General features: G+C 45.0%; 1 protein-coding gene across 1 annotated transcript in view; it reads right to left on the bottom strand.

Annotated features, from left to right (window-relative positions):
• Positions 1-14,395, bottom strand: part of Mon1 (vacuolar fusion protein MON1 homolog) — a 116,673-nt gene that overhangs the window by 87,208 nt on the left and 15,070 nt on the right. Inside the window, exon 2 of the mRNA XM_067134253.1 lies at positions 6,822-7,030. Within this exon, the coding sequence (XP_066990354.1) occupies positions 6,822-7,030 (209 nt within the window). The remainder of the gene's footprint in view (positions 1-6,821; positions 7,031-14,395) is intronic.

Raw genomic sequence — 14,395 nt, 5'->3', positions numbered from 1 at the left:
CTTGCCTCGCTGTAGCCACAGCACTACAAGAAAGTCTTCTGAGTAAGGGACTTAAAGGAGGCCGAACAAGAGGTTCAAAAGAGAAGCTCACAAGCCACTTTAAAACCACGTACAAATTCCAAGGGACTGAAGAACGATAGTCTGTCTTGGAAGTCTCAAAAGACTTGACAAGATCACTAATATCTTGGTCCATAGACAGGTTAAGGCCTCTGTACTTGAACACTGGGCTAAGCATAGCCCTATATCTCTTAATTGTAGAGGGTGACAATATCCTATAAGTCTTGAGAAAGAGCAAGAAGTCTGCAATCTGGGGTACACACGTTTCAGAAGAAGAGACATGATTTTGTGCACACCATCTTCTGAACACTGTCCACTGGACTGGTAGAGCTTCCTAGAAGAAGCTCTTCTACATCTAGCAATAGCTTCTGCAGCCCTATGTGAAAATACTTTTGCTCTGATGAGGCTCCTGGCGGTCTGAGCCTGTCAGGGCCAAAGCGGACAACCCTTAATGGTACCTGTGAAAATGTGGCTGTTTGAGCAACGACTGTTCTTGTGGAAGAAGCCTTAGAAAATCCACAAGAAGTTTCAGCAGGTTCTGAAACCACTCCTTCCTTGGCCATAAGGGAGCGACTAGTGTCATCAAGATGTTCCGATGAGAACTGAACTTGTTTAACAGCTCCAAAATCATCCCAAAGGGAGGAAAGGTGTAGATGTCTAGGCCTGTTCAGTCTAACAACATTGCGTCCGTCGTCCAAGCTAAAGGACCCGGGACTGGCGAGCAGAAGAGAGGAAGTCAGCTGTTCTTTGAAGTTGCAAAGAAATCTAAGGAGGGCTTGCCCCAAAGCCTTCACAGATTGTTGCAGACTCTGGAATGCAAGGTCCACTCTGTAGGGAGAACCTGGTGACCGTGGCTTAAGTGGTCTGCCAGAACATTCATCTTCCCCTGCACAAAGCAGGGAAGTAGCTTGACTTGATTCTGCTCTGCCCATAGAAGCTCTTTGGCTGCCTCGTAGAGAGTGAAAGAGTGGGTGCCCCCCTGCTTGCAAATGTAGGACAGAGCTGTGGTGTTGTCTGAGTAAATCACAACTATTTTCCCCAATACGAGTGGAGAAAAAGCTTGAGGGCCCAGATGAATGGCTTTCAACTCCTTGATGTTTACATGTAGCGATTTCTGAGCTGCGGTCCACGTCCCCGACACCTTCCGATTCCCTAACAGGGCTCCCCACCCTATGTCTGAGGCATCGGTGTAGAATTCTAGGCTGGGGTTCAGAGGAGATAGAGAGAGTCCTTCCTGAAGTCTCTCCTCGGATAACCACCACTGGAGATCCTCCTTGATCTCCGACGTTACTGGGAAGACTATGGAGTCTGACTGAGTCTTCCTGCACCAATCTGCCTTCAGGAAGAATTGCAGGGGCCTCATGTGAAGTCTGCCCAACCTCACAAAAGATTCCATTGAGGCCAGAGTTCCAAGAAGGCTCAGCCACCGGACAGCAGAAAAAGTCGAGAGACTGAGAAAATCCTGCACAGTCTGGAGACACGACTCAACCCTCTTGGAGGAGAAAAAAGCCCAAAAACCTCGAGAGTTCAGAGTCACCCCCAAATAAAGAATGCTCTGAGACGGAGTCATTTGGGACTTCTGTACATTTCTTGAGATGCCTAACTCCTTCGTTAGGCAAAGGGTCCTTTGTAAGTCCTTCATGCATTGCTCCCCTGACGGAGAGCGGAGAAGCCAATCATCGAGGTATAAGGACACGTTGATCCCGAGAAGATGAAGCCACTTGCCGAGCGGAGAGGGGATTTGGGTAAAGACCTGTGGGGCTATGGAAAGGCCGAAGCACAATGCCCGAAACTGGAGAACTGGCCCCGAAAGATGAACCTCGAGTCCGAGTGGATGGGGACATAAAAATACACATCCTGCAAGTCCAGGGTGACCATCCAGTTGTCCTGAAGGAGAGAGGATATGACAGACTGGTTCGTCTCCATGTGGGATTTGGTCTTCACCACAAACAAGTTTAGAATGCTGACATCCAAAATTGGTCTCCAGCCCCAGAAACCTTGGGGATAACAAAAAATCACAATTTTTAAAAGTAAATTGTATTTCTCCTAACTATACAAACCTGAGGTCATTTACATTAGGAATTACTTTCAGCGTAGGCTGGAAACGGCTGTTGAACTTTCGAACAAGGTGGTTAGGCAGTTAACTACTGTCCGGGAGGCGGGAGTACCGCCTGCCCGGATGTAAACATTCCAATTTGACTTTCGGCCCAGGTATCAGATTGAGGGGTGGCATGAGGTGGGCATGAAATTTAATGTAAAGGACCTCGGGTTTTGTATAGTTAGGAAAAATACAATTTACTTTTAAAAATTGTGACTTGTTCCGACACGATATACAAACCGTTGGTCCTTTACATTAGGAAGACTCAACGGTTGGAGGGAGGAATCTGAGTGAGTCTCTATGAACTGACTGGAGTTCACCACACCTTGTCTTCCCTTCCTGAACGATAGAGTGAGGAAGGGAAAACTGCCTCTGACAAAATGATCAGGTTGTAAGAAACGTGGGCTCAATCGTGACGGATCCCATGAAATCCTCCTCGGCTACCTGGTTATAAGAGAGAATCGGGGAACCGACACCTAAAGCACGCCAGGCAGCCGAACTCTGAAGATAAGTTTGTAGGAGCTCTCTCTCTGTCCGTCTCGCGCCTTTTGGAACAACCAAGAGAAAAGGAGAACAGGTGAGGAGAAAGAGTACCCATACCTGTCCTGCCAGTAATAATAAGCAGGAGAGGTGGACCATGAACGATAGTCAACAGGAGATTACTGCCACACGGGGGAAGAAGAGTGCTTGTGCCGTGGCAAGGGGTTTTCCTGGGATGAGCAAAAAGTTCACTCAAACATAGCTGAGAACCCGAATCGGATAAAGCCAAGTAGGGCTGAGCCGAGCCGCACCGAGCCAAGATGATCATGAGAATGCGATGCAGCTGGTTGGTATGCGGTGGACTGGGAAGCAGGTGGGTCGAGCCGAGCCGAGCCGAGCCAGTCTCACAAGCCGAGTTGAGCTGAGCCAGTCTCGTAAGCAGGACCAGGGGCTGAGCCGATCCAGTCTCGTAAGCGCGACCAGGGGCCAAGCCGAGCCCAGCCGATCGCGTGAACACAATCGGAACTGGGCAGGGCAGAACTCATCTGCCGTGAACTGTTGCTAGTTTCCCGAACTCTAAACTCCTTTGAGGCCGAGGCCCCTCAAGAAGAAGGTTCAAAGGGGAATTGTCTGCTATCATGCATGCTCAAACCCTAAGGTTCAAGACACAAGAATGAAGCCCAGCCAAGCAACCGAAGCAGCTGGCGGGCAGTATCGAGACACCTGGCATCTCAGCACCCATACACCTGGATGTCTCGGCACCCAGACACCTGGGTGTCTCGGCACTTTTCTCTCGTCCTGTGCCTTTCGTAAGGAGAGCGCTCGTGATTCATAGAATTCGAGCTACCCACGAGACTTCCAAAAATCGGGAGAGGCTGCTTTGTTTCCTAATAGATCGAAAGAGCCAAGCACAGAACCAGTCTTAGACGCAGACTTCCAAGACTGGCAACGAGGGCGTGACCTCGAGAGGCAGCGCTCACGCAGCCCCCAAAACACAAGATCCCACAGGAGAATGCAAATCGGTTCCCGCCCGAGGGCGAGAAGAGCCAACAAGAGAAACTTGTCTCCCGGAAGAGAGTCAGTCCCTTAGAAGTCCCGCAGGACTCCTGAAGGGAATCTCTTCCCTGCTTCTTCTGGTGTTTGAACCGACAGGATCGAGACATCAGGGTGGGAACCTGACTGAGTACTGGCAGGCACTCGGGGAGCGCTTGTGGTGCTGGCAGGAAGAGCTGAGACACCTGGGTGCCTCGGCCCTTTCTCTCGCACTGCTCCTGAACTGGGCAGAGAAAATCTCTCCAGACCAGATCGGGATACTCGATATTCCATAGAATCTCGAGCGCTCGGAGCGGCTCGCGAACGAGCACCCGAAGCAGCCCCCGTCTTAGAGGCGGAACCTCTAGGACTGGGAACAGGATCGCAAACCGAGGTCTGCGCGCCCGTGGCTCCCAAACCACAAAAAACAGGGCTATGCGAATCGGTTTCCTAACCCGAAGGTCATTAGCAGCTTGAACATTGTTTTCTCAGCTTCAGCTATAACTTGAAGATTAAATTTAGCAGTATATTTCCTTGATGATCTTTTATCCACAGCGAATGAGGGTATAATGTAAAAATATATCAGTCCTAGTCTACTTAATGTCATTTGTGCCATAACCTACGGAACTTGTTTATTACCGTACGATGGTTGAAATACAGGTAAACGACTGTTGTTATCCGATTCGGCTGTAAGGAAAACAACAGTTTCTTGGTCGGTTGTTTATGGCTATACGCATTTACGCAGGAGTATAATATTACTAACAATATTTTTATCATTCTCTTTTACTTTTTAAAGTAGAAGATGGTATAAAGAGATGGAGGAAAAGTTGTCTATTGTAATTTGGTCTCTCTCACTGCCTGATTATGCTGCTGCCTGTGCTCGTGCGAAATTTAAAAATATTTTATAAATAATATTGTCTTATCGGTATTAATTGCTTACCCCATTGCAAAATCGAATTATCGTAAGGTGAATTATCGAGCATTACCTGAGTATTTTAATAGTTTTAGCACAAAAAGTGCATTTAGTCATGAAAATGAGATGAAAATACAGTATTTAGTGAATATTTCTCAGTGAAAAACACCACGAATGGGCGAATTTTCCGCAAATAATGGGTAGATACGTTCCAAAGAGAAATCCGTGAATACGTGAGTCCACAAATCGTGAGAACGCGAATACGGGGGTTTACTGTAATTCACTAATTGCAACAATAGGCCACACAAAATCTGAGTATGTAACCAAATACAGGAAAAAAATCCAACAATTGACGCAAGGTACTGCCCAAAAACCACCGATGTTTATTGGGAGCCGGCAGAAAACGAATTGATGTTTCCCGCTGAGTTGTACCTGTCAGTCCTGACAGTGGGCGGGAGACTGTCACCTATATCAGCGATGGTAGCGCCACCGTGAAATTTGAATTTTTGGTCTGCTGTGGTAGGAAGCTGTTAGCTACGTAATTGCTTGTTAAGTCACTTATATAAAACCTTACAATCTTTCTGGCAATAGCATTACCAGTTTTGGTAACAGTGCTGGGGTCAGTCTCCTTTAGTAACCATTGTCACTACAAAGATTGTTTCATTAATGTTCTTTTGTGCTGATAGTGATTAGGATTACTGAAAACATAGCAATAATAATCCTATAATAAGATGGTACAAGGACTTCAAGTTGATATGATAATTACTGGTTTACCATAAAGCAAGCCAATTAACACTGAAGCTGAGGCAGGGGATTTCAACTGCATTACACTTCATTCATCAAAGGACACACTTATTATTAACATGTGGTAGACGTGTAAAACTTCTGCAAACTTAACTACACAATGGCACCACTGTACCAACCTCCAGAGGACTTGCGTGATATGTCACCCAACTTCTTTGCTTGTATAGTCTAACAACATCTACACTGTACTGTACTGATATGGAAGGTAGAGCAACTTAGAACAGAGGAAAGAAACTCCATAGTCAATCAAAGAAACCCTTTTAACGACCAAAAATTAGGGAAACTGAATTAAAGCAAAGGTTACTACATACCGAGTACTGTACCTGTGCTGGGCAAGTTCTATAACACAAAATAAGTGTGGCATACAAAAAATAATGGGAGTTTATTAATTATAAGAATTAGATTAATGAGACCAGTGAGTCATAGTTTCAATTCCTGATAAAGCTTACCCAAGGATTTGGTGAGTTGAAAACTGGAGAAGAGTAAAGATGAAGTATTTGGAAGAGACAAAAAGCAATGGAAGAAAAGTTAAAGGCTGAAAGCAATGCAGCTGAGATCAAATGGATGTATGACACACTATAAGTGGTATCCAGTATCTCACCAAGGGAAGCAACAAGGGGAAATACTAACCTACTGTAGCCTTATGAAAAATACAATTACTGTATATAACTGTGCATAACATTAGCTATAACAATGAAAGGTTAAAGTAACAGAAATTGCAAGTTGATCTGAATTCACTTTCTTACATTAGCTATAACAATGAAAGGTTCAAGCAACAGAAATCGCAAGTTGATTTGAATTCACTGTCTTACAAATAAAAAAATACAAACAATGAATAAAGTGCACCATAGTGTATGATTCTCCCATAGCACTGACTCAATCTTGATGGCAGCTACAACTGTGGCTATCACACAACTTTTATTTGCTATTCTTTTACACCAGGCTCATTTCCAGCTAGTGTCAATAAGAAATGCTTACATGAACAACAGCCTGCACATGTGAGTAAACATGTATGGATGATCCATCCTGAATATCAACTAACTCACAATGGTAACATGACTTCTTATCCTGTAACTATTGTGAATTACTTTATAAAGTGTAATTAACAGAGGAAGTGGTCCACCTCTATCCCAATTTGGCTGAGCTACAAGTTCTCCTTGCAGGATCTTAATACAACATTGACAGAGAAAATAAGTCATACTATTCACAGTGTCTGGCACTTCTCCACTAGCAGATAGCCTTGTGATATCATTAAAAATAGCCTGATCTACCCATGGCCAAGTGGGTGGCAACTGAACCATCTCCAAGAGTGGGTATTGTTACATTTCCAGTATGGATGACATTCAGTCCAAAAATACCAATAATGGTACAATGTTTCCTATAATACTATTATACTAACCTCCTACTTATAAAGATATCAAACAAACTGTTTCATACCTGGTGTAAATTGGCTTTCCAGATTCACTTAAAATAAATATGTGTTTCTCTTTCTGTATCCACTCTGGGCATTTCAAATATTCTTCGTCAAGGTTTTCATCTTTGTCCTCTGAACCATGGTCACTTTCTAAGGCTGTGTCTTCTGATTCTGTTTTCTCCTCTTCTTCATTTATTGACACATTTGACATTGTACCTGTCAGTGCATTCTCCTGAAAACATAAAATAATTAATAGACCACAGCATTATATAACAAAATTTTGTCTTCAAGAGGTGATATTTAAGGAATGTTATGTTATCCTAATAAACATTCCTAAGCCTTTGATACTTTGATCTCTGGGAGAGATAAAACACTTTTTTACAATATTTAATTTCATAAATGAAAACATGAAGTTTTCATAATAAAACTAATATTGTAATACTTACCTGAACACTTGAATTAGCCCTGGTCACTGACCAGCCCGAACTATATCCCCATAATTTTACCCACAAAGTGGGTAATCGACTGTCAGCATTACCAACGCTACAGGAAAAATCTTGTCAAACGAGTTACCTGAGGTACTGTTGACAACGCTGCTGCAAATACCGGCCGACAGAGGCCGACATCCCTAACTGAGTCACTCACTATCAAAAATTGAAGTGGGGAGGAGGGTGGGAATCATTCAGGTATTCATATAAGTATTACAATATTAGTTTTATTATGAAAACTTCATATTGCAATATACTCCCTGAACACCTGAATTAGCCCGATTAACAAAATTTTAATGGAGGTGGGATCAATCTAATTCAGCCCGACCTGTCAACGGAGAATAAGCAGGTAACTCATTATCAACCTACTATGTGTAAATGTATGTCACCATATCAATCAATGCTTTCAGTGAAGAGACATGCTGGAGGGAGACTCATCTAGGTTGGGGCACGGGCCCTTTTACAACCACAGAGATGGTAGCTCACTGATCTGCTCTGCATAGGATATCTGTTTAGTCATACACTCACCATATCAATCAGTGCTCTCAGTGAAGGGACACGCTGGAGAGTACTTTGATCGTCAGTCAGGTCAGTACTGTCTCGGTCCGTCGACCCCCCATGTGGCTCTTCAGAACCTCTCATGTATGGAGGAGTATGATGAACCTCCCATGTGGCTATTCAGAGCCTTTCATGTATGAAGAAGTATGATGAACCTCCCATGTGGCTATTCAGAGCCTCTCATGTATGGAGGGGAATGAAGCAGTGTGCCGAGCCGCTGATCCTCCGGATAAGGCCAGACGATCGATGAGCGAAGAAGTATCTCAGCGCCAATGGACAAGCCTAGCATACTAGAGAATTTTCTTGGACTCACGTAGGGAAATTATCAAAGACTAAGATACTTAAAAACATACTAAACCTAAGTTCTTATGATTATACTATTACTACTGTCTAAGATTCTAAAGACTAAAAGGAATTCCTCTATCTGGTTAACCTCAGAACCTCCGCACTAAGAGAAATACCACCTCAGCTAAATGAACGCACCCGAGATAATAGAGTTAGCCACTACGCACAGACTAAGAGAATAACCCTCTGACGAGGCAAATTGAACATCTCTTAAGTAAAAGGAAGTAAACATTGAGATGAACTTCCAAGAAGCCGCTTCCAGAATGAAAGACACTGAACCATTCCTTAGAAAGGAAGATGAAGTGGCCATACTCCAAATACTGTGCGCTCGGGGTAATACAGAGCTTGAAGACAACGAAGAAGAACCCTGAGAAGCCTGGGAAATCATCTCCCTCAGAAAGTAACTAATCGCATTCTTTGACAGCGGACAGGAAGGATTCCGCAGAGATGAGTAGTGTACGCGGACGGAGTTTCTCAACCTTTGATAAATAAACTTTTAATGCTCGCACCGGACATAAGGACATCTCCGCTGGATCACCGGTAATGAACTCTTGCTGATAAAGAACCCTAAATGAATGAGGCAAAGGGTTAACCTCTGACTCTTGCTTTGCCACAAATTCCAGAAGAGACCAATACATATCATTTCCCGCCTAGGAAACCAGCCTAGAACCTGCCTGAAGCTCGCCCACCTTTCTAACTGTAGTTAAAGCTGTAAGAAAAACACCTTCTTAATCAGTTGTCTTAATGTTAGAACTTACAACAAATCCCACGGAGGAGCCTGAGTCGGCAAGGCAGGACGTTTAATCTTAAAGGAATGTAACAAATCATGGATGATCTTCCTACTAGAAATTTTCAGGAAGATGGAAACTACATGTACTGCCAAGCGTTGAGCGGTAGCCAGCAATCGGCGAATACACAAGAACCTTGACTTTCCGAAGGAATAAGAGAAAATCAGCTATTTTGGCTATGGAAGGTCTAGAGATGGAATGACCTTCTTTATGTCACCAACTTCTATACATTGTCCAGCTGACCTGGTAAAGCTTATGGGTTGACTTTCTCAAGCTGAAAGAAAACTGTCTAGACACAACTTTAGAGAGTCTGGTCTGCCTAGCTGCTCGCTCGACAGTCGCCTTGCAACTAGGTTCAGCATGCGAGGGTTTGGATGATAATGGTGAAAAGCGGTTGTCTGAGATCTTCTGCATGGGAAGGAACATTGGAACTTCCGTAAGCAGCTTAGGAGTTCTGGAAACCAAGGGCGTAGGGCCAACAAGGAGCTATTAAGAGTCATAGATGTCTTGACGCTCTCCCGCAATTTCCTGATTACCTGATGAATGAGACCAAATGGCAGAAAGTATACACCTGCATCTGATTCCAATTTTGTAACGTCGCAATGGTGCCCTCGACATGGGGTCCACTACTGGTGAGAAATAAACTGGATGAGGATGGTTTAATCTTGTCGCAAAAAAGTCCACAGATGCTGGCCACTTCCGGAGAACCTGACGTACTACTTCCTGAGCCAAAGTCCACTCTCTCCCCAATACCTGACGAGAGTGACTTAACAAGTCGGCCAGTATGTTGAGACTCCTTGATACCAGCTGGGGAAGAAGAGACACTTTCCATTCTTTGCACCTTCTCAGGACTCTATGTGTTATAGTACTGAGTTCTGTTGATCTTGATCCCCCCCGAGTTTTTCAGATGCGACCTGGAGTTAAGTTGTCACAAAACAGAGCCACTACTCTGTTGCACATTAGGACTGAAAAACACCTGAGGGCTTCTTTTACAGCCCTGAGTTCCCGATGATTATTGACTCCTCTCGTTCCCAATCCCTCCAGAGGCCCAAAGCCTGGGTTTCCTCCTAGGATACTCCCAAACCTTGATCTGAGGCATCCGAGTACAGATGAACGTTAGAAAGAGGGGAGTCGATAGACCTTCCGGGTGTCAGATGCACTTCTTCTGAACACCACAGAAGATCTGACAGGCAAGAATCGCTCCAGACTATAACTGCGTTCTAGTTGCGAAAGTCGCAGCGATTCCTGAGACAAACCTGAAGAGAAACGCATCCAGAGATGAGACCCTGGAATTAAAAAAGAGAGAGAGAGAAGACATTCTCCCTCCCTAAGAGGCTTCTCCAAACTGGTACTGGCTGTTCCCTGTTGGACAGGAACACCTTTACTTCCTGAAGGACCGACCGGATCCTCTCCAGGGTTGGGAAAAAAAACTTCAAAGGAAGAGAGAGAATCCTCATCCCTGAAAGGTTATAGATTATGTTGGGACCAGGCAACTCTTGGCAAAGATTAGACGAATTCCTAGTATCTTGCATATATTCAATAAGAAGTCTCTCGTCCTTACTAGCTCCTCTAAAGAGGAGGCAAGGATCAGCCAAGGGCCAGATACTTCAACATTCTGTACCCTCGACGATGCATAATTGCTGACACCGGGGACATGAGTTAGAAGCAACAAAGTTTGTCATACTGGCCACATCACCTGAACCCTGAGCAGCCACACAAATCATAGCCTCCTGTGACGCTACCGCAGACGACGACGACACAAAATTGATCATTGAGGAGACATCTTCCTCTCTAAAAAGACTGTTGCAGAGCGCAAAAAGGCGCTTTCAACAGAACTCTCTTATGCATGTCCAGATAGTGAGACGGAAGATGATTTAAAAAGAAGCCCCCCCTCTTCTTGCCAAAGAACATTGCACAGCCAGCCGAAATGTAAGCCTGGTATGCCAAACCCATTGAAACCAAGTGATGAGGTTGTCAAACAGCACAGGATCAGAGGGAGTATATCCCACTTGTTTGAGAAAACCCCATCAACCCAGACAACATCCACAAAGATGGGACAAGGCCTCAGACTGGCTGCGAAAAGTGTCCTCCAAAATACAAGCCTCACGAGATGTAACCGCTACCAAATGATTCAACGAAGGAACCCGAGAGAGAAGAGCCTCAACAGATTTGCTGAGAGGAACTCTGACACTGGCAGAAGGGTTACCTGCTACCCTACAGAACCCCTTCTGGTTAGGAAGCAAGGTTGAATCCTATCTACCCGACCTGATAAGAGAAGATAACCTAGAGTCTGCCTCCCTCAACACCTGCCCGACCGACTCGTCCAAACCAGACCAGTTTACTTGATGTTTGGAAGACTACTGGTTTAGTTGCATACAATGATTCAAACAAGCTTGGTAGGGTTGTGTAGGTTCCTCAGGAGCCTCGACTGCAAATAGAGAGAATGGATAAAGTCCACCATCCGCTTATACAGTACTCGCTTTCATTTGCTGGAGAAAAAACCTATATTTGGTACTGGCTCCTCTTCTTCAAAAGGGCATTCTTTGTCAGACTGGTCCGACTGAACCAGGACAGGAAAAGAGACAGACTGACCACCCGCAAGAGCTGCACCCAATAACCCGGAACTCACTACACCAGGATGTGTGAGACCAACACCCTGACATAACTGACCCCATCATACCTGAGCCAACCCTAATCCGGTTGCGCAAACCCTGTACCAACTAAAACTGATGACGTAACACCTGGGCCGACCACACCTGGGTGACAAACGCCCACCCCTGCGAGCAGAGAGGCCGCAACACCTGATCCACCCAACGCCAGATGAACCAACGCCGCACCAGGACGGGTATCTGGAGCTGACGTCACCGATTAAGGGAGAGGGAGGAAGAACTCCCTGATGACGCAGAACCAAAGCCGAACCCACACTGAACACCTTAGAAGGAGGAACAGAAATAGCCGCAGGAAAAGTTGAGAAAGAAGTAGAAGAAAGAGAAAAGAAAGCAGCCACACTCGGAATAACCACCAGAGCACCTACCGCTGACGTTGGACAGGTGGAGAACATACTAACTGGTCCAGTACTCAAAGATGTTTCTCGGGACAAGCTACGAGCTGCGGAACCAATGGGGACCGAAGAAGGAAAATTACCAGTTACTCTAGTGAAACGGACAGGCTGAGGACACCATCAGTACTGATAAACTTAATGGTGATGCAGACGAAATGCCAAATGCAGAGCATCCGCAAGAACCGCGGTGGACATATTACATTTTAAACCCAGTAAAGGAAGAAAATATGAAGTGAAGCATTTAGACCAGAAGCCTGAGAAAACTACAGGACCCGTGTAAGGTGCTAAAGAGGACAGCCCCGCCAAAGAAGGCGAGAGCGCAAAAAAAGTTCTCAATTTAGCAACGCAGAATAACTGCCCACGAAATTTCGCATCGTGAGAAGAATAGCAGCTGTGTTGTAATGCCAGAAGACTGATATTTAGGAATTAGTAAGTGCTTTACCAGGAATTTATTGAATGTGTTAGACATGAACAGTTAGCTAAGTGTGTTGTTCGAAAACGGTTACGGCAGAGGAAGTGTACAATTCCTGTGTTAGTAAAGTGTAGTTCGAAAAATTCGTGTTTGTTAAAATACGTGTGACAACATCTAGCAGCTTGGCGCATGCGCCTGCAATCGTCTCATTCCCACAATTCAAAGATCGTCATATCCAGTTCAGATTTACATTTAATGTAAATCTGCTGGCTGTGCACCTTACCTCAACCCCGAAGAGAGAGAGAGAGAGGGGGCTGCTGAAAACTCCAACATTACAGGATTGCATCAATGAAAATTCTTTGCTCTGCAGGCTTACTGGCAAAGAAAACAGGATGAGCGAGAGAAGACTCTGAAGAGAGACCTGACAAAGAAGATTGTGTAAAGACTTTGGAAGAAGGTTTAGAAGAAATTGGAAAAAAAAGAAAACTCGGAAGCAGCAGAAGAGGCCATAGTTTTTTTTTCTTTTTTTTGAGAAAGAAAACTAGACCGACTGTTCCCTCTTGATAATCCTGATAAACATCCCCAGCAAACTCAGGAAAATTCTTCAAGACATAATTGTGAATATCGGAAAAATCACAATTTTTAAAGTAAATTGTATCTTTCCTAACTATACAAACGCGAGGTCCTTTACATTAGGATTACTTTTCAGGCGTAGGCTGGAAATGGCCGTTGAACTTCAAACAAGGTGGTTAGGCAGTTGACTACTGTCCGGGAGGTGGGAGTACCGCCTGCCCGGATGTAAACATTCTCATTTGCCTTTCGGCCCAGGTATCAGATTGAGGGGTGGCATGAGGTGGGCATAAAGTGTAAAGGACCTCTGGTTGGCATAGTTAGGAAAAATACAATTTACTTTAAAAATTGTGATTTGTTCTGACAAAATATACAAACCCCCGGTCCTTTACATTAGGAGACTTACTGGTTGGAGGGAGGAATCTGAGTGAGTCTCTATGAACTGACTGGAGTTCACCACCTTGTCTTCCCTTCCTGGTCGTGAGAGCGAGGAAGGGAAAAACTGCCTCTGACAAAATGATTGGGTTGTAAGAAATGCAGGATCAGCTGTTAGACTTCTGGGTCCCTTTGCATGAAGGAGGGAACGTCAGTTCATGCAAAGTAGGCTAGGAAGAACTTGGCGTCGGATGACATAAAGGCAAATACAAGCATTGCGTTTGTCTTATAGTCATGGTCTCCTTCCCCCCTTTGCAAGAGGAAGGAGTGGGGTTGCTTCTATCAACCTAAACGGAAAATAGAACGGGAGCTCCAGTTGGGTGCTTACCTGCATCGACCGCCAGATCCAGCTTGTAACAGCACGTCTGCTCCCTGCCCGTGGGAAGAGAGCCAGGATGGGGAGAAAGAAGAGAGGCCAGTCACTCCACATTCATTCTCCCAATCACAACCGTACAACTTAGGCGAGATGCAACCTGTCCTGTTAGAGGAGCTGGGTAAGCTACACAACTTGTTGAGCAGCCACCACAGGACCCAAGGAAAAAGTGTCCAAGGACTTGAGTGCAACATCCCGGAGGTAGAAGGAGGTGAAAGTAGTCTGTTGGGACCACACCCCAACCTTCAGCACCTGTGAAACCAACATGTTCTTCTGGAATGCGAGGGACGGACCAATGCTGCGGACCTCATGAGCTCTCGGACGAAGTGTACCGGTGTCATCTTCTCCTGCAGCAGAGTACGCTCTCCTTATCGTCTCACGAAGCCAAAAAGAGATGGTGTTCTTGAACACTTCTTTCTTGGTCGAGCCAGTACTAACGAAGAGTCGTCAACACTCAGGCCGGAGGCATCGAGTCCTCTTCAGATAGAGCCGCAGCACTCTAACAGGACATAGTAGCATCTCGTCTGGTTCATTACCTACAAAGTCCTCTAGGGAGGGGATCGTGAA

Source organism: Macrobrachium rosenbergii, chromosome 3, assembly GCF_040412425.1.
Source record: "Macrobrachium rosenbergii isolate ZJJX-2024 chromosome 3, ASM4041242v1, whole genome shotgun sequence".
In the NCBI taxonomy this organism is placed as follows: domain Eukaryota; kingdom Metazoa; phylum Arthropoda; class Malacostraca; order Decapoda; family Palaemonidae; genus Macrobrachium; species Macrobrachium rosenbergii.
This window is presented reverse-complemented; position numbering and strand designations above follow the sequence as displayed.